General features: G+C 44.9%; 2 protein-coding genes across 5 annotated transcripts in view; one reads left to right on the top strand and one right to left on the bottom strand.

Annotated features, from left to right (window-relative positions):
- Nucleotides 1-980: 980 nt before the first annotated feature.
- Nucleotides 981-13,440, bottom strand: LOC126401756 (chloride intracellular channel protein 4). 3 transcript variants are annotated; one of them, XM_050063231.1, is made up of 6 exons: nt 10,318-13,440; nt 5,098-5,207; nt 4,867-4,992; nt 4,686-4,792; nt 4,391-4,572; nt 981-4,307 (listed from the first exon to the last, which is right to left on the bottom strand). In XM_050063231.1, the coding sequence occupies exons 1-6, from the start codon at nt 12,841-12,843 to the stop codon at nt 4,146-4,148; spliced, it is 3,213 nt and encodes a 1,070-aa protein (XP_049919188.1). In that variant the 5' UTR covers nt 12,844-13,440; the 3' UTR covers nt 981-4,145. The 3 variants fall into 3 exon arrangements, with proteins under 3 accessions (XP_049919188.1, XP_049919189.1, XP_049919190.1); XM_050063232.1 differs by lacking the exon at nt 10,318-13,440 and adding an exon at nt 6,030-6,119 and having other exon boundaries at nt 4,391-4,593; XM_050063233.1 differs by lacking the exon at nt 10,318-13,440 and adding an exon at nt 6,030-6,119.
- Nucleotides 13,441-15,764: 2,324 nt separating this feature from the next.
- The window catches only part of rcan1b (regulator of calcineurin 1b), a 17,508-nt gene continuing 16,217 nt past the window's right edge, over nt 15,765-17,055 (top strand). Inside the window, exons 1-2 of one of the 2 annotated variants that reach the window (XM_050063264.1) lie at nt 15,765-16,096; nt 16,219-16,370. In XM_050063264.1, the coding sequence (XP_049919221.1) occupies nt 16,248-16,370 (123 nt within the window). In that variant the 5' untranslated portion in view covers nt 15,765-16,096; nt 16,219-16,247. Of the gene's footprint in view, nt 16,097-16,218; nt 16,371-17,055 lie in introns of those variants that run through there. The other variant, XM_050063262.1, reaches the window with a different exon arrangement.

Here is a 17,055-nt window from a genome sequence, read left to right as displayed (position 1 = left end):
CATAATTATATGATGTAACTTCTATGTTGTGATATGCTTTGTTTTAGTGTGTGTGTTGCTCAGAATTGCCTAATTTTGCCTAAAACTGCCCGGCCCCGACCATTGCTGCGCAGCAGCTATAATTTTGAATTTGGATTTCCAGCACGACAGGGCTACCCACTTAAAGGTTTGTCTTTAACTGATGACAGCTGTTGTCTCTTCACTCTCCTCCCTGCAGTATTATTAGGGCCTTTCCAAAACCGGACCCAACCCACTCCCACTCCGTCGCGGACTGTAACTCCATTTGTAGTCACCTTCACAGCTGAATGAAGCTTCCTACATCAAGGTGTAGGGGATAAACAGAGTTGACAAGCTTTGGGACAAACTTCCCTTTCGGCGGCGGAAAGAGGAACTGTCATGACTGTTTGTAACCATGGAGAAATGCGCTTCATAATGGAGAGAAATAAAACTATCTCATGTTGCAGGTGAATGATAGAGAGAATGTCAAGGGCCTGTGTTGCTCTCAGATCCTGAGGGAGACTTTGGGTCCAAATCTTCAGATGGCAGCTCTAGCTTCAGTATGGGTACGGTCGACTCTGACCCCATGACCCCCACTGCTCATCAGAGGTGCAAATTCCAAATCACTGTGGTGAATCTAATTGTGTCTTGTGAATCTAAGTGTCTGTGGCCATTCAATAAGCTTTTAACCAGGATGTTTAGTAGTGATGTCCAAATGAACCTCCAGTTGTATTTGCTGAACCCACTAGATGGCGCCCTTGGTGTGATGAAAGGCTCAAGGGATGGCAATGCAGTTTGGTTTCAACCCTTTGTTGAACAAAGAGTGCCAGAGTGGACCCAAAAAATAAAGACAATGGTTCATGAAGCTTCATTTGGCCATTACTAGTTGAAGCCAAACTGCATTGCCATCCCTTGAGCGTGTCATATTATACACATGTTTTTTGTTGAATAGAAAGAACACTTTGAGAAACAAACAATGCACATAGTGATTAAATCAGTTTAATAAAGATTCTCCCCGGAGAGGATATAAGGCCAGAACACAGCAGGCTGGTGTCACGGTTGCTTTGCATCAATATAGAGAGTACACATTCAGTACAATTAACTATCAATAAATGTACAAGTAGAAAAGGCTCCTAACTGCTTTAACTGTTGGACTTCACTTGACCATTGATTCATCCATCAATACCAGGAATACAGATATTTAGTGAAGCAAATGGACAATGTGGGAGGGTTAGCTGGACTTTCAGAGCAGGAGTACAACACGCAGTGGATCCATTGAACACTTTAAGGGAGGCTGGGCCAATGACAGACTTCCATTTTTGGGAATGCATAGAAGACAGCTGGCAAGTTCTGGGACCAAAATAACCTACACCTCGGCAATTATAAAATCTCCAGGTGACTGGTTGTTTTGCTGCCTCGGCCCTTTATATGGAAACACCAGATCTGAAACTTGAGTGCTCCCCAAAATTTTTAAAGTCCCTCAGCCTCACATTTGGTGGTGATAATACCCCAGACATTTTACACATAAACATTGGATATCATGGTCAAGGGCATAGATTTGCATTCACAACATACCATCATGTAGTAGTAGGTAGAAGTAGGTACATTTCAAGGAATGGTTCGTCATTTTTGGGAGATTATCCACTTTTCGCTATGAGAGAAAAATGTCTGTACACTGAATATAAAGCTACAGCTAGCAGGTAGCTTGGTGTATAGACAAGAGGAAGTAGCTCGCCTGGCTCTGCCCAAATGTCTGACCAAACTTTCTAGGGTTGTGACAACGAAATAGTCGGTGGGCCACAAAAACCCTCGACCCAACTCCAACAAAAAAGGATGAAGAAGAAATCGAGGAGCATCTCGGCAGATAGCTCCCATCTTTTCTCCAGCCTGTTCAAGCTCTTGAGCTCTGCGAGGCGCTATTGAGCCCCTCTGGCAACTAAACTTGTATTTAAGAAGTCCGTCATGCTGAAACGACAGTATTTCTTGGTCGGATCAGTCGCTGCCATGTTTGACAGAGCCGCGCTAGTAGGCTAAGCTAACCAACACCTGGCTCTAGCTTCATATTTAGTGTACACACCAGAGTGGTATCCATATTCTCATCTAAAGCCAAGTTCACATTACACGATTTTCACTGCGATTTTGACGTTGCAGAGGATCTTGAGAGCCACCTTGGGTCGGAGGTGAGTCGGCAGATAGTCTGTCCCGACGAGTCCTCTGTGTGAACAAGCGTACGAGCAAGTCGCCCCCTTGACTGCGACTGGGACTGTGTTATGGCACATAATTAGGAGGCCTAGGTGTGCAGTTAGGGGTGGAGTTAGGAAGCAGAGAGAGGCTGATGTTCCACTTGGTGTATTGGGTAACTCCCCTTCCTAGGAGCTCACACACCTGAAAAGGCGGCGGTTGACTGGAGTCGAGGCCGGCTGCTGGAGACGCTGACAGACTGCCACGCCACATTTCTGCAGAAGATTCCGACAGACATTCAGAAATCCGGAGACAAAATCCACCGATCTGGGAACGCTACTACACACCTCACCTGATCTGGGGTCGCGTTCAGCCCCCCCTATGAACTAAAATCACAACAACGCTGCTTGTGCTGGCCCAGCCTGGCCGTCGACCGGAGGGGACGCCCGAAGCGTCGGGTCGGGGTGGCCGCCTACAGTAGTGGTCGGGTCTGATGAAGGGTGAGTAACCCATTTACCCCCTAAACAGCTCAGAGATCTACACACATTAGGTAAGTGAGGCATACGTTCAAGTCCAACTGCACACCACGGGGAAATAACGAAGCTTAGTTAAAGGTTACAGTTACCAGCGTTAGGAGTGTCAGGTAGCGAGTCAGGCATAATGTTAGGTGTCTTGTAACAGACCAGATACCTGGCATGCTAGAAAACTGGAGAAGTCTGACACGACTGATAAAGAGCATCAGCCAATGAGAGGCGGGATACGTCCCACGTCAGCACGCAGGAGGACGGAGGAAATGTGAGGAGGACAAGCCGCAGGGTTGCCAGGTCCGCTTATTAGCCGCGACTTTGGGCTTGTTTCTAAAGTGGAGTTGCTTATTTGGGCTTGCTCTCTAAACGTCACCTTCCTCTATATATATCTGTCTAATAAGTTATTTAAACGCATGAGCGTTGCTTCTTTTGGGCTTGTTTCCATATCTCTGGTTGCTTGTTTCTCTTCCAAGATCTGGCAACACTGACAAGCTGGCAAGCAACAATAATAATGGCAGCATCCATAGGATCACGGGGAGCGCGGTGTGTTTGGACCCAGGATAATAAAGAATATCTATGCCTTTACAATGTGTCGTCTCCAAGTTTGGTGACGTCACCGCGTTATCTGGGGCTCTGTCGGCGAGGGCTCGGTGGAGAAATTTTGCACACACAGGTCGTAACGCAGTTGGTGAGACTCCCACTGACAGAAACACACGTCACCTGATATGAACACTCAAAAGATTACGATAGTCTCCGCGACGCAAAATTAGGATGAAAATTGTGTAATGTGAACTAGGCTTTACTCGTGGCAAGAATGCAAATGAGTGCATTTCCCAAAATGTCAAACCGTTCTTTTGTGCACGCCCTCATGATGGTACAGTGTTTATAATGTTCTGTCATTCCTCACCTGAGTTATTAATATGATAAAATCAAATGGAAAAAACAAGTGTTAACCAAGACCTAATCATTAGACGACATAATATTAGCTAAACACCGACTGAACGGTTCCTAATGCAGTGATACTGAAGCGTGAGGCTTGTTCACTGTGCTGCTGATTTCATCTTTGCAGTGAACTTGGCCCTGCCATTGTCTGAAAAGTGAAAACCTACACAAGTTCTACAAGATTACAACAATTACTGGTTGTGATTATTTGTAAAATGATTAGCATAAAGATACAGTAGACTGTGCAACCCAACCCGTGAGAGCACACACACACACACACATGCACACATTGTAGACACACACACTGGAGTTTTAGTAGCCTATCAGTTTGGATGGGCCTAGTCTATAACCTGAAGCTCTTATTCTTCATTTGTCGTGTTTCCTTTTTTAACTATGTCCCACAACTACTTGTACCTCCTACAGATACGCCTGATACATCTCTCCACAGTTTACTAAAGTCACTTTGCTCCTCTCTGTTTGACGTCTTTCCTCTTCATTTTATTTTATTTGCTTCACGACATCCAGATAGGCAAAGTGGATCTCCCTCTCAGCGGGGCAGGTGCTGGTGAACTCCTCCTTCTGATAGGCGCTGTTTAAATACCTCCACACCCCCGTCATCTCCGCCGGGATCTCAAAGCCTCTGTATTTCTTGGCGACGACCTGCGAACAGAAAAATGTGAGCATTGGTTGTATCTAAGGGTCCAGCAGGCCAAATATTCTCAACACTTCCAATGAATGTGGACCTTAAGAATGTGTAGTTTAGGCAGCAGGTTGCAGTCAGCCAGGGTGAGCTCGGATCCATCTAGAAAGCTCCTGGAGGACTCAGGCAGGTCTCCTGAGGCGTCTGCATCGATCTCCTCAGGCAGGGGAGTCCTCAGGAAGTCATCGAGACGCCGGAGAGACTTCAGCAAGGCTTTCTCTAAGGCTGCAGATAGAGATACAGCTCCTTGAGTCCATTGTGAGAAATATGAACGTTACATCATAACCTTAAAACCTCAGCTAGCCAGCCCTCACATAGATGTGCTCTCTCTTTCTTACCATCATTGGTGTCTTTCCTTGGGTTCTTGATGTAAGCTGAGAACTTGGCGAACACATCAATGCCCGCCGTGTTGGCTTCACGGTTTCTGGGAGCCAGTCTGGGGTAGCTGAAGTTAAAGACACATTAGAGAAGTCGACTGAATACCAAGCTATTTCTTACATAAATGTGTTTTTTCTGTACCGTGGTGGGATCAGTTTCTCCTCCAGGAACTCCTCGATCTTGTTGACATCAACCTTGACCTCGCCGTTAAACATCACAAAAGGAGGGTTGGTTCCTGGAGCGAGGTCCTGCAGGTCCGCTGGCTTCCTGATAACACAAGAAAGGAGACAGATACTCAGACACACTGGAATAAGGATGAAGATGGTATGACCAGTGTTGACATGTTCAGAGTAGGCGTGAGTGCTACATTACCTTTTGAGGTCAACAGTGGTGACGTTGAAGATGACTCCTTTAAGCCACAGGATCATAAAGAGCCTCTGAGAGAATGGACAGTTACCAATGCTCTCGCCATCACTCCCTGCCTACACACACACACACACACACACACACACACACAGCAGTGCAGAAATGAGAGAATGCCTTGGAGTGAGTGTCACTGCCTAAGATGACCAGGTCTAGCTGATAGGCAGGAGGCAGCATAGTGATCCGACAACTTCACCAGCAAGGGAGTACTTGTGAACTAAGTCAGTTTTATTTCTATATATATAGAGAGAATATAGAGCAGGTCTAGCACCATACACTTTAACTCAATGTACCGAGAACCAGCAATTCCCCCATTGGCAAGCACCTGGCAACTGTGGCAAGGACAAACTTCCTTTTAATAGGCAGACACCTCAAACAGAACCAGGCTCTAGGTGGGTGGCCTATTGCCTCAACTGGTAAAAAGCACCAAACCAATGGGAACAGAACTTCCCTGGACTAAGCTCCTAAGCATTGCCCAGACTGACACTGGCATTAGACTGAGTCCGTCAGAGCCAGCTGACTGTGAACACCAGACCAAAACCTCTCACAGCATCCACTGGAAGAGATCGAAATCATGGAGCAGGATACCAGAGACCATCTTTGCTTCCTGTCTCTCAACATACTCTCTCAAAGCGTAATTGCACCTTGAATTAATGTTATTCACGAAAGAGCTTGCCTGTAGCACTGGTGTCACATCTCGTCTTGTGGTAGACGAGTGACTAATGTAACAATAAAGGCAGCTTTATTATGACCGCAAGCTTTCCTAACCATGACCATGCTTCATCTATAGCTCCCACGCATGGATACTGTATGACTAGTGTATTGAAAGGCACTGACAATGACTTTGTCGCTATTAGAAAAGGATTTTCAGTATCACTTACCTTTACAAACAGCTCAATGGTCGGGAAGCCTAACTTCTTAACTGCAATGTCACACCAGGACATGGTGGTCAATTCAGTTCAGCACTGAGTGAAAGCTCACACTGACAGTCATTGTACCCCGGTAACAAAAACCAGACCCAAACGTGAGGCTTTCAACTCGGGAAAAATCGAGAATAATCCATGTTTAGTTCATCCAGAGCATTCCTGTTATCTCCCAGCAACACCATGATCGCCACAAAGCAGCACCACGTCTGTCATCAGTCTGCTTTCTCTGGAATGTTGGAGTCGCTTCCACATACAATCGCTCTTTGTCAGAATAAATATCAAAGACTGTCTCATGGGAAAATGTGTTAACCAGTCAGTGCCAGCAAAAACAGTCTGTTCACGCAAAATATGAGAATAAAAAACTAGGCACTGACAACAAACATTAGCTGGCACCTTAGTGGTTCATCAACTAGCTCTGTAAAAACCTAACGTCACCCAGCAGCTTCTAGCACTTCCAACCATGCATGACTATGTGCCAGGCCGTAACCGTAACGAACGTAATAATCTGACATGGGGTTAGTGTGAAGTTGGAGGGTGGAAAACAGTGTTGGGTGTGGGTGGCAGTGGAATCTCTGCTCCATCACAAACACAATGTGTCCAGTGTGAGTGTGTGTGTTGCAGCAGGAATGGAAAGATCTTTTTCACACCCACAGCAGCTGAGATGCCTCTTTTGTTTTCTCGCTTTTACATCTGCTATGTGATTGCTATGCTGCTATGTGGTACACCCTGGACAGGTACCAGACTATCACAGGGCTGACACATAGAGACAGACAACCATTCACACTCACATTCACACCTACGGACAATTTAGAGTCACCAATTAACCTGCATGTCTTTGGACTGTGGGAGGAAGCTGGAGCACCTGGAGGAAACCCACGCTGACATGGGGAGAACATGCAAACTCCACACAGAAGTGCTCCCCCACCCTGGGTTCAAACCAGGAACCATCTTACTGGAGGTTATACAAGTGAGACTCCTCTGACAATTTTATCACGAACAACAAAATCCCATGACTTTTCCAAAATTCTAAGGATTTTACGAATTCCATGACTTTCCCAGGCCTGGAAAACTACTTTGTGGGGTTTTCCACGGCCGAGGAACCCTAAAAAGTGTTCTCATTTCTGGGAATTAAGTCATTGTTTCCTTATTACATTGACCCTTTTACACTGCCAGATTTTCCGCGAATCTTGGGCCGTTTTGCCGGCAAGCTGCGAGCGTTTAGACACACAGAGCCGGATTGGCAAGTTGATCCAAGGTGCCCAATTTTCCGCCTCGTAGGGTAGACATATTGGTGGAACCTTTTTAGTTTAAACAGGGGCTGTTGATGACTTGTGGGAGGAGCTGTTGATGACGCCGCACGTGCGACCCACTGGCGGTGGATAAACAGGAAACAGCTGATAGCAGGAATTAGCGAGCAGCTAGTAGCAAGAGGGAAACGCAAACCTGACAGACACTGTAAAGATGAGCAACTGGGGAGACAAGGAATTGCGCGCCCTCCTTGCCCTCGCAAACGAAGAGGCCATTAACCGTCAGATGACGGGGACGGTGAAGAACAGGCCGACTTACGAGAGAATCGCCAAAGGACTGACCGGCCGTGGCTTCCCTCACACGTCACTGTTTACGTCACACGCTGAGCTACATGTTTTGTTACTTGCTCACGCCCCCCATTGCCCCGAAAAAGGCGCATTCTGTATAAACAAAAGTAGGTAGGCGGCATTTTGCTGCATTTTGCTGCACTCCCCGATTTTGTTTTTATACTGCCAATGCTGAAAGAAGACTGATTGGGCTTTCCTGCAAATTTGCACAATTCCTGTTTAAAAAGGGCTCATGATTGGCTCTAGGAGTCCATCCCTCCGTCTGACAGAAGGGTCAGAGTCTTTCTCAAATATCAAATTTATCTGCATTCTCTTTAACTTTACTGATTGAATATCATCATTGGCCTTCGAGTCCACCATTTGAAATGGTTTCCTAAGACAAGGAAAAGCTTCACAAAAAGAGTGAAAGAAATAAAGCAAATTAAGAACGCTGGTCACCTTTAATTTTATATATAACAAGATCAAATTCATACATTTAATCCAATATGTCTAACGAGCTAAATCGCAGAAAGTAGCCCCGTGCAAAAGTCTCCTAAAGGCTGTTTACGTCATTCAAGTTCTCAGGGAGAGGGGCCCAGTAGGGAGTGAGGCTGAGCGTGAGTGTACAAGTAGACGGGACAGCTCGGGTCAACGGATCAGCAATGGACACATGTATCAGAAACCCAGTAAACCTTTATCAGTTAAACCTTGGTCCTTCTTGGTGGTGTTTCTCAGCTGTCAATATAATGTACATGTGGTTTCTAGTTTGAGGTGAGTATGTGTTGTTTGCAGCAGCACTGTGCCTCGAGCTCTCGGCACCAAACAGCAGGCTAATCAGCTTACGGAGTGAGAATGTAGAGATTAACACTGTATGCACTGCTATTCAGTCATCGCTGCCCTTAAACAAGCTCCTGGGTGTCAGGAAAGACAGAAAAGACAGAGGCAGATAAATAAATATGCTGTATTTTCACTCCAGATTTACAGTAGTTACTCTGGTGTTTTTCTGGCTGGTTGGCCCTCTGTCTCAGTGGGGGGTGAATAAAGCCACTCTAGATTGTGCACCTTGACTGCTTTTGAGCCCAAGGATGCTTGAACCTTTCCATGATCTTTCCATCTACCTCAGTGTGTGCTGCCAACGGAGTCTCTGACAAAGAACGCTGTTGTTTGACCGTGAGCTCCCACGGAGAACAAGCTTGGAGTGCGTATTAGTGCATTTTTTCTTGGCGTTAAACCTCTCTGCTGGCTGTCAGAAGGCTGCCCTCCTTTATTCTTATCTCAGCTAGGAATGTGCTGAACCGGAGAGCCATATTGACCTCTGTGTACAGGTTAAGATGACACACACACCAGTGTTAATTAAAGTTTAATCAAACACACACACACAAAAAAAAGCAAAAAACTAGTCACCATAATCACTATGACCTTCAGCCCACATTTCTAACAAGTATATTGTATTTCTTAAATTCTACAATGATGGTAGAGTACAGGGTGCTCCTGCTATTTTGTTGACAGTCTTTAGAATTGCATGCATGGAGCAATGTTGGCTACCATTCCTGATGGATTAGGATATCAGTGTCTTAATGGGATAAGGTAAGCAGATCAAGATGGGGTTTCTCTGTCATTTGCTCTCTCTCTCTCTGTCACACACACACAATGTGCCGATGAGCACAGCATCCATGCCAGGCGACTACTTCACACAGTAACTGTCAAGTTTCCTTGAAGTCTTTTGGCTTCATTTACAGCAGCTCAACAGCACCTCTCAAACAGGAAAAATCTATTTCCAGACAAGTTCATGCCAGTTTTCTTAATATAAGTGAACATTTAGGGCAGCAATATAGGGACTTGGGTTGGGAACCAGAGGGTTGCAGGTTCAAGTCTCCATCTGGACCAAATATGGAGCATGGACTGGTAGCTAGAGAGGTGCCAGTTCACCTCCTGCAAGGCACCAAACCCTTAACTGCTCAGGATGCCTGGATTTATGGGTCTTGTATGTGCATGTGTGTGTATTTCGGGGATTGATAAAGTATACACAATTAGATTAAATCATTATTTATGCAATAGTATATGTGGCACGCCTTGAATTTCTTACTCCTTCACCCTGAAAACTAGCAACAATGAAGCAGCAAACAACACGCTTGGAACTGGATACTTGAATTTTACGTGGATGTCGTCAGAAAAAAGTAGCGCATGCGGCCAGCTAACAAAAACTTACTGCAAGAAGATGTAAAAAAGATGTATAATATTGAGTTTAAATTTTTAAATGTCTTTTGTGTCGCTTTGTTCTGACTTTGCTAGCCTTATGAGTCGTTGCTCCTCTTTCCCAACAGGCGTGCCACAGGACTGCCTCCTTAGGCTTAGGCCCCATAGCCAAAATGGCTTGGCTCAACAGCAGCTTTAATCCAGCATTCGTCTTTGCCAGAGTCAGTCAGTCTCCTAATGAATGATGCTCCTAAACTGGTCCAGAGCTGTTCATGTGCTGGCAAGTGGAACATTTTGATGTATGGCTTGTGTTCTCAGTCAATACACACAGAGCTCCATAAGGTCATTTATGGTACTAGATGCTTTGAAACGAGGAACCATGAAGGAACCCTTGTTTTTCTCAGAGTATAAGAAGAGTTCCTCACTCAGGGTTGACATAGAGTATGTGTACAGTGGTTCATGTGGTTCATTACCTTGACATAAAGTGAGATCTCGTAGTCCTGGTCTTGGGGTGTTGCTCTGTTCCTGTGCCCAGGAGGCAAAGGGCTCCCCACCCTCCTATGGGAGATCAGTTTCACCTCCTCTTTTCTCTCCTCAATCATCTCTTCCCGCTGGGGGATGTATGAATGGCCATCCTCCAACAGCACCACCCGCTTTTTCTTCACCTGCTCATCCCTCTTTTTGGGCAAGGATTCATTTTTGATCACTGACTTCAGCTCTTTTATCCAATCCTCCTTCTTTGGAGGACTTTTCTCCTCTGGTGATGTTTCCCTCTTCGGCCATTCTTTTCGTCCCCTCTCGGGTTCCCAGATGTCTTTTTTCACAGGCTTCAGTTCTTTCCTCCAGTCTTTCATTTGTGGTTCTCCCTCTTCCTCGCATTGAACTTTTTTAATCCAGTCATTATCTTTTCTCCTGGGTGACAGCACTCTTGTCGTCCCCCATTCTTCTTTCCTGAGTGGCTGTGGTTCAGGACTCAAAATTCCATTCTCCATTGCTTGCTTCAGTCCTTTAACTCTTCCATTGATATCCAACTCTACCTCTCTGTTGTCATCTTTTGGCTTCTCGTCCCTCTCTACCTCTCCTTTTTCATTTTTCTGTTCCTTATTCTCCTTACCCAGTTCAAGCTTCTGTTCTTGCAGTTCTTGATGCTCTCCATCCTTTGTCTCAGCTATGTTGGTTTCACAGGGGGCTGTAATGGCGGCAGGCTTTTGTTCTTCAAGTTCTCTCCTCTGGCTCTCCTCTACCTCTTCAATCTCATCATCTAAAACAGTCACAGGCTCTTCTGCCATCTCTACCTCGCCCTCCATTGCTTCTTCTTCTTCTTCTTCTGCTCCTCCTCCCTTCTGATCTTCTACAAGGACCTGCTCTCTCAGTTTTTCTCCCCAATCTGTTCCTACTTCTTTGAGCATCTGTGAAAGATGTTCTTGCAAGTCACTACCCTCCTCTGTTGTGGACTCATTCTCCTCTGATGTCCCCTCACCTACTGACTGATTAGGTTCAACTTCACCCCCTTCCTCCAGTTCAAAGGCCTCCTCCACCTGGTCCAAATCTTTTTGTGTGTCTAAAAGTACCTCCTCCACACACTGCTGTACAGGTTCTTGGAGATCTACCTTAGCCTGGTTTGTAACTTGAACAATATTCTCTCGCATTTCTAGATCTCCTGATTGTCTGTGCTCTTCCTCACCTACTGACTCTCTAATAACGTTATCGCCTGTCTTCCCATCCTCCTCCGCACTCTGTCCTCCCCCACCCATCAATGATAGAGTATTAACCTCAACCTGTCGGACTGATTTTTCCTCTTGCTCCTTCTGGTTGATCCCTACCACCCGCGTTTCCTCAATCCCTACTTCTGTTTGTAACTGTTCCTCAGAGGCTTCAAAGGCAAAGTGTGGTGTCTCACCATTCTGTTTTGCTTCACCCTCTATGTCTTGAACATTATCAGAGGTGGACATTGAGTCTTCCACAAACTCTGTGCTTCCCTCAGCCTCAGCCTTTGCCTCTATGACATCCTTCTGTTGCCATGTGATGTTATTATTAACAGACTCAACTTCCTGTTTGCTGGGTTGTGAGTTGTCCTTCTCATCAGTGTTTTTCATTTCCTCTCCCTTCTCGCTGGTTAATTGATCGGTTTGATTGGCCACCGCTTTGATTGTGTCAGTTGCATCAAAGGTTATGGTACTGTTGCCAACAGCTGAGGTTTGGTATAGATCATCTTGATTGTTGGCTTGTTCTTTCGTCCAAATGGCAACAGGGGTCACATCTATTGTTGGATCTGTTACCTCAACATTAATGGGTAGAGTAACAACCTCTGCTTTGTCTGCGTCTTCTGTAGACACCTGTGTATCCTCTCCTGCCTCTTCTGCCAGAGAATCCTGAACATGCTCTCCATCATCACAACTGGACACCACCTTTACTAACCCATTGTCTTTGTCACTGGTCTCATCCTCTGTGAGCTCGGTTGCTGAACTTGCTGTCACTGCCTCTTGTTTAATTTCTTCACCTTCCCTGCTGTCTTCATTTTCTTCATTGCTGTCTAATATCTGCTCTTGACCTTTCTTATCCTCTATCAATGCTGCCGTTGTGTCTTTTGACTCTTGCTCTCCCTTGCCCTCACCGTCTGTCTCTCTTGTCTGTTCTATCATGTCATACTCTTCATCCCCCAGTTCTACTCCTTCCTCAGAGTTTTCCTCCAGTCTTTCACCTCCTTCCTCCCCCTCTTGTATTACTCCATTTTGTAACAGGGCCACTTGGATAATCCCCACTTCCTCCCTTTCACTCTGCTCTGTGCTCTCTCCTTTGACTTCCCCCTCTTCTGCTTCAGCCATCATCAAAACATCCTCCCCTACTTCCTCAGCTAGTTCCACCTCCTCATCTTCCTCTTCTCCTTCCTCGTCCTCTCTTCCTCTCTGGGTATCTGGGTCTGAACAAATACCTAGCGGGCTATGGACAACGGCGCCATTTGACAGGTCTGAGTTTGGGCAAGAGCCTGACTGAGCCATTGGGAAAGTTTGAGGGAATGATGGGGGACTTACTCAGGAATCAGTGTGCAGTTCTAAAAGATGTCAAGTTTGTGGTTTGTGTCCAAAATTCCAGAAACAGCCAAAGATAGATTTTAGAAGTACAAAGACTTAGATTGCAGAATGGTTCCAGTTTACAGGTTAGGTCAAAAAGTAAATCTCAGTGTGCTTCTGATAACGCCAGGCTTCCAAAGATTGTTCAATGAACCTAGTATTCCAGAAAGTATTCAAAAACAATCAGGTGTCTCTGATGTTCCAAGGCAAGGGACTAGGAGTATGTAAAAAGTGTCACACAGGTCACAAAAGGACTCAAATCCTGTAATAGCTTCCAAGTTCTGCTGTGAAGAACGATTTCCAGATGCGTCCAGGTTTTCAAAGTGCTTCCGAGATGGATCTCAGAGTGTTTCCAGAGCCTTGAAGATCGTTAAAGTCCTGTAAGATTCCCAGAAAGTTCCAAATTTCCAGGCAAAGGAAAGAAAATCCAGATTCTGAGATTCACCTCCACGGAACATAAGACAACGTATATTGTTAAGGTGTACAGGTCTAGGGTTTGCAGGTACACACTCTTCTTACTCTTTGCTTGTGGCTACTGTATTCGAAGTAGTACTTCACCCTCAGCACAGTTAGACATCAATAAATACGATCTCTCTCTCTCTCTCTTTCTCTCTCTCTCTCTCTCTCTCTCCAGAGGATTAAAGGGAGGCTGATCCCCACATGACCAGGAGCTTAAACCCCTCTGCCACCCTGGGACCAGCACCACTTGAGTTGAACACACACACACACTACCTGTTGGAACCACAATACCATTCTTTGTATTTGTTTTCATTCATGTTTAACTAATAGTGACAACATGTAAGTGGATGCACCACTCTCAACCTTATGACAACGCAGCAATATTAAAGGACGCATCCACCCTTTTCATCCCTTTTGACAGGGATCCTCAGTAGTACGGAACATTTATCAGAGCTTTTGAGCATTGTGTGGAGCGCAATGCAAGCAATAAAGGTGATTGTTTGTATTTGTTGGATAAATACACATGAGGCCAGCCAAAGGAGCTAGTGCGTAGCTGTCAGCATATGGCTCCCCACAGAGGCTACGCTACGGCTGAGCATCTGTTAGAAGAACACTTTGGGAATTAAGACAAAATCACTGCAGCGTACATGTAGAAAGTCCTCAGCTGGCCAGTCGTGAAACCTGAAGACGTCAAATCTCTTCAAGCGCATGCACTCTTTTTGCATGAATGTTGTAATGCAATGGAGGATGTGCAATACATGAGAGAAGTGGATATGCCAGCGAATATGAGAGCAGTGATTCTGAAGCTTCCATACAAGCTAAAGAGAAAGAAGGAGAGCATATGCATGTGAGATAGTGGATAAATTCAATCACGATATTGTCACATTCATAGTGCATCAAGTCAAAATAGTGTATGACATTCAAAAACACAACTCGTGACAGTAAACAAAAATGTAAGCAGGACAAAATCACAATCCAAACCAAGATTTAAGGGAGACAGTTTTGCAACCTCTGGAACTTCCATTGACATCCCTGCATGTGAAGAATCCAGAAAGTCTAACCAGGTTCAACAGCAAAGTAGTGCCGGACTCATTTGAAGCAGTGGTGGAGAGGAGGACATTGAGCAAACTGTTATCCATCATGGATAATCCTGACCACCCAGAGCAGTCTCAGCCCTCTATCCTCTAGCTTAATAGTTACATTACAGCCATTTGTTTGCACTGCTGGTAATAACCAATAGAGTGTGCCAGTAAACCCGGAACTCTGTTAGTGCTTTTAGCACTTCCGGTTCTCTCGTCTAAAAGTCAATACGTTTTTTGAATGGGATTTTGGTAAAATGCCTCAAATAAGGTCTGTGGTTAACAAAAGCTTAAGCGAGTTTCAGGTTTTGTTCTACGACATAAAACACGTCAGTAAATACCCTACTTGTGAATTTTGAAGCTTTTACGTGTCGTAAAAAAGGCGGTTGCTAACAAGTTGCTCAATACGACTACAAACCCTGTCGGGGACATTAAACGTCATCACCCCCGAACAGGCGAGAGTGCTGGCAGTCCGCCATTACAGCTTCTTATTTAGCTTGAACAGTCCGATTTCCCCATTATACAATGTTTTTAAAATAAAGCGGCCGAAATCAGTTGAAAGCTTAGTGGCGGTGACGTCAAGAGTCATGCGACCGTGGAGTAGTCATGTAGTCCGTTAAAGCCTAACGTTAGCTTTTTACTTCTGGCGATCGCATTTAAGCTTCAAATGCGGTATGAAAGGTGTTCATATGTGAAGATTATCTCGCTGAACAAAACCTGTAAGTATCATAAACTTGTGTTAGCCACAGAGCTTATTTTCTGACATAATCCAAAACGCAATGCAAAAATCACATTCACTTTCTCTTCCGGGAACCAGCGCGATGCTAAACTTCCAGGTTTTGACGTCAGCCCTGGCACACTTTATTGCACACTTGGAGCTATTTTGCAAATTTTTTTAACAACCTCTACGTCACCTCTCACTGTGTTGTGTATATGATTTCATCTTTTTCACTCCTGCAATTTGATATTTTTAGTTGATTCTTGTATATTTCTTGTATATTTTAAATTTAGTACTACTCATTTTTGTATATATTTTATATTTCTATATTCTAATGTCCACATACTAATTTGATCTATCTATCTATCTATCTACAAGAGGCTGCCACGAGAGGGGAGCAGAGAGCAGCACACGAAGTCAAATACGGCAGATTGTTCGAAATATTAAATTTTTATATACTAAACAAAAGCATTTTTGTGAAAGTTTATATTCTGTAATATCTCAACAGATATTTCTAATGTTTTATATTAAAAAACAGCAACGGAAAAAGCACAAATATTAAAACCGGAAATGCATCGCGGCTGCTCTTCAATTGACGTCACATCCTGTCTCCTCTGCGCTATGCTAACCGAATTATCCGAGGAGTCTATCTACAGTCAATATTAGAGAATATTACGCTGTTTTAATTTATGACATTTCTAACTACAAGACGACCGCCATTACCCACACTGACCCGAGAGGAGATATTTAAAAAACATCGCGTGTTTAGCGGCGTCATTGCGGATTCCTGCTTAGCATAATTAGCTAGTCCGCTTAGTGCAGCTTTCAAGCTAATACACTCGCTTAATTCTTTGGGCTGTTCGGAGGAAAACACCGCAGAGAGAGCTGCTTCACACCACATTATCATGATATAACGCCTTTATTGGTACGTACGACATTAAATGAATCACTGTAATAGCCATTAAGCTAACTACACAGTAAGGCAGGGGTGGTGGGCGTTAGCCAAGTGTTTTAATTAAAGTGTAAAATGGTTTCCTGTGCTTCCAGATAACAGCCCAAATCATCATAAAGTCGTGATGCAGCAGGCGGAGAATGGCAGGGAGGAGGAGGCGACGGTGGATGTCCAGTTTACCGATTTACCCAACGCCCTGATAGCCTGCAAAGTACCGGAGGATTTGTTCAATGAAGGCAGCCTGAAAGTAAGGACGTAGTGTGTGTGTCTGTGCTCATATATTGGCCGATGCGTGCATTTCTGTGTATAGATTTTTTACTGATCATGTACAATATGTTCAGTACTGTCCTGTGAAAGAAATGGAGCAAGGAAACACTGATCATTTAATGTTTGAATGGGGTTTGGTGGTGCTATACCGAGACCACTAGATGGAGTCAGTAGGTCAAACAACACTGCCCTACTGTGGTTGTGATCTGACACATGACAGCAGTGACTCTGGTTCTTGCTTAACTTGCATCAGATCAGTTTGATCCCAGTGGGTGAGGCACAAGAATGACATGTGATCATGTGACTGTTGACATTGGTAGGGTTTCCTTACACCATGCCACACTGCAAACATTGCTCAGGAACGGCCCAAGGAATGTGACAAAGACCTCAAAGTGTCAGCCTGGCCTCCAAATTCCCCAGATCCCAATCTGATTGAGCATCTGTGGCACGTGCCATTAATTCACCTCACAACCCACTGGTGCCAGACACCGCAGGACACTCCCAGAGATCCTGTGTCAAGGGTTCAAGTCCGATCCAAGGAGGCCCCACCTTGGATTAGGGGTACATCTGGGGTACCGGCACATCACAAGAATCCTTGAGCAGATTGGGACCTGGGAAATTTAGAAGCCAGGTCGACACCTTGAGCTTTCTGTCACGCTCCACAG

The sequence above is a fragment of the Epinephelus moara genome, chromosome 15, assembly GCF_006386435.1.
Source record: "Epinephelus moara isolate mb chromosome 15, YSFRI_EMoa_1.0, whole genome shotgun sequence".
In the NCBI taxonomy this organism is placed as follows: Eukaryota; Metazoa; Chordata; class Actinopteri; order Perciformes; family Serranidae; genus Epinephelus; species Epinephelus moara.
This window is presented reverse-complemented; position numbering and strand designations above follow the sequence as displayed.

Bases quoted from the DNA above. Each gene is read 5' to 3' on its own strand.
- LOC126401756 (XM_050063231.1), bottom strand. From the start codon at position 12,843: ATGGCTCAGTCAGGCTCTTGCCCAAACTCAGACCTGTCAAATGGCGCC. The intron at 4,793-4,866 runs GTACAGAAAAAA...CTTTAACTTCAG, and splicing joins GAGAAACTGATCCCACCACG to CTACCCCAGACTGGCTCCCA. The intron at 4,308-4,390 runs GTCCACATTCAT...TTCTGTTCGCAG, and splicing joins CTAAACTACACATTCTTAAG to GTCGTCGCCAAGAAATACAG.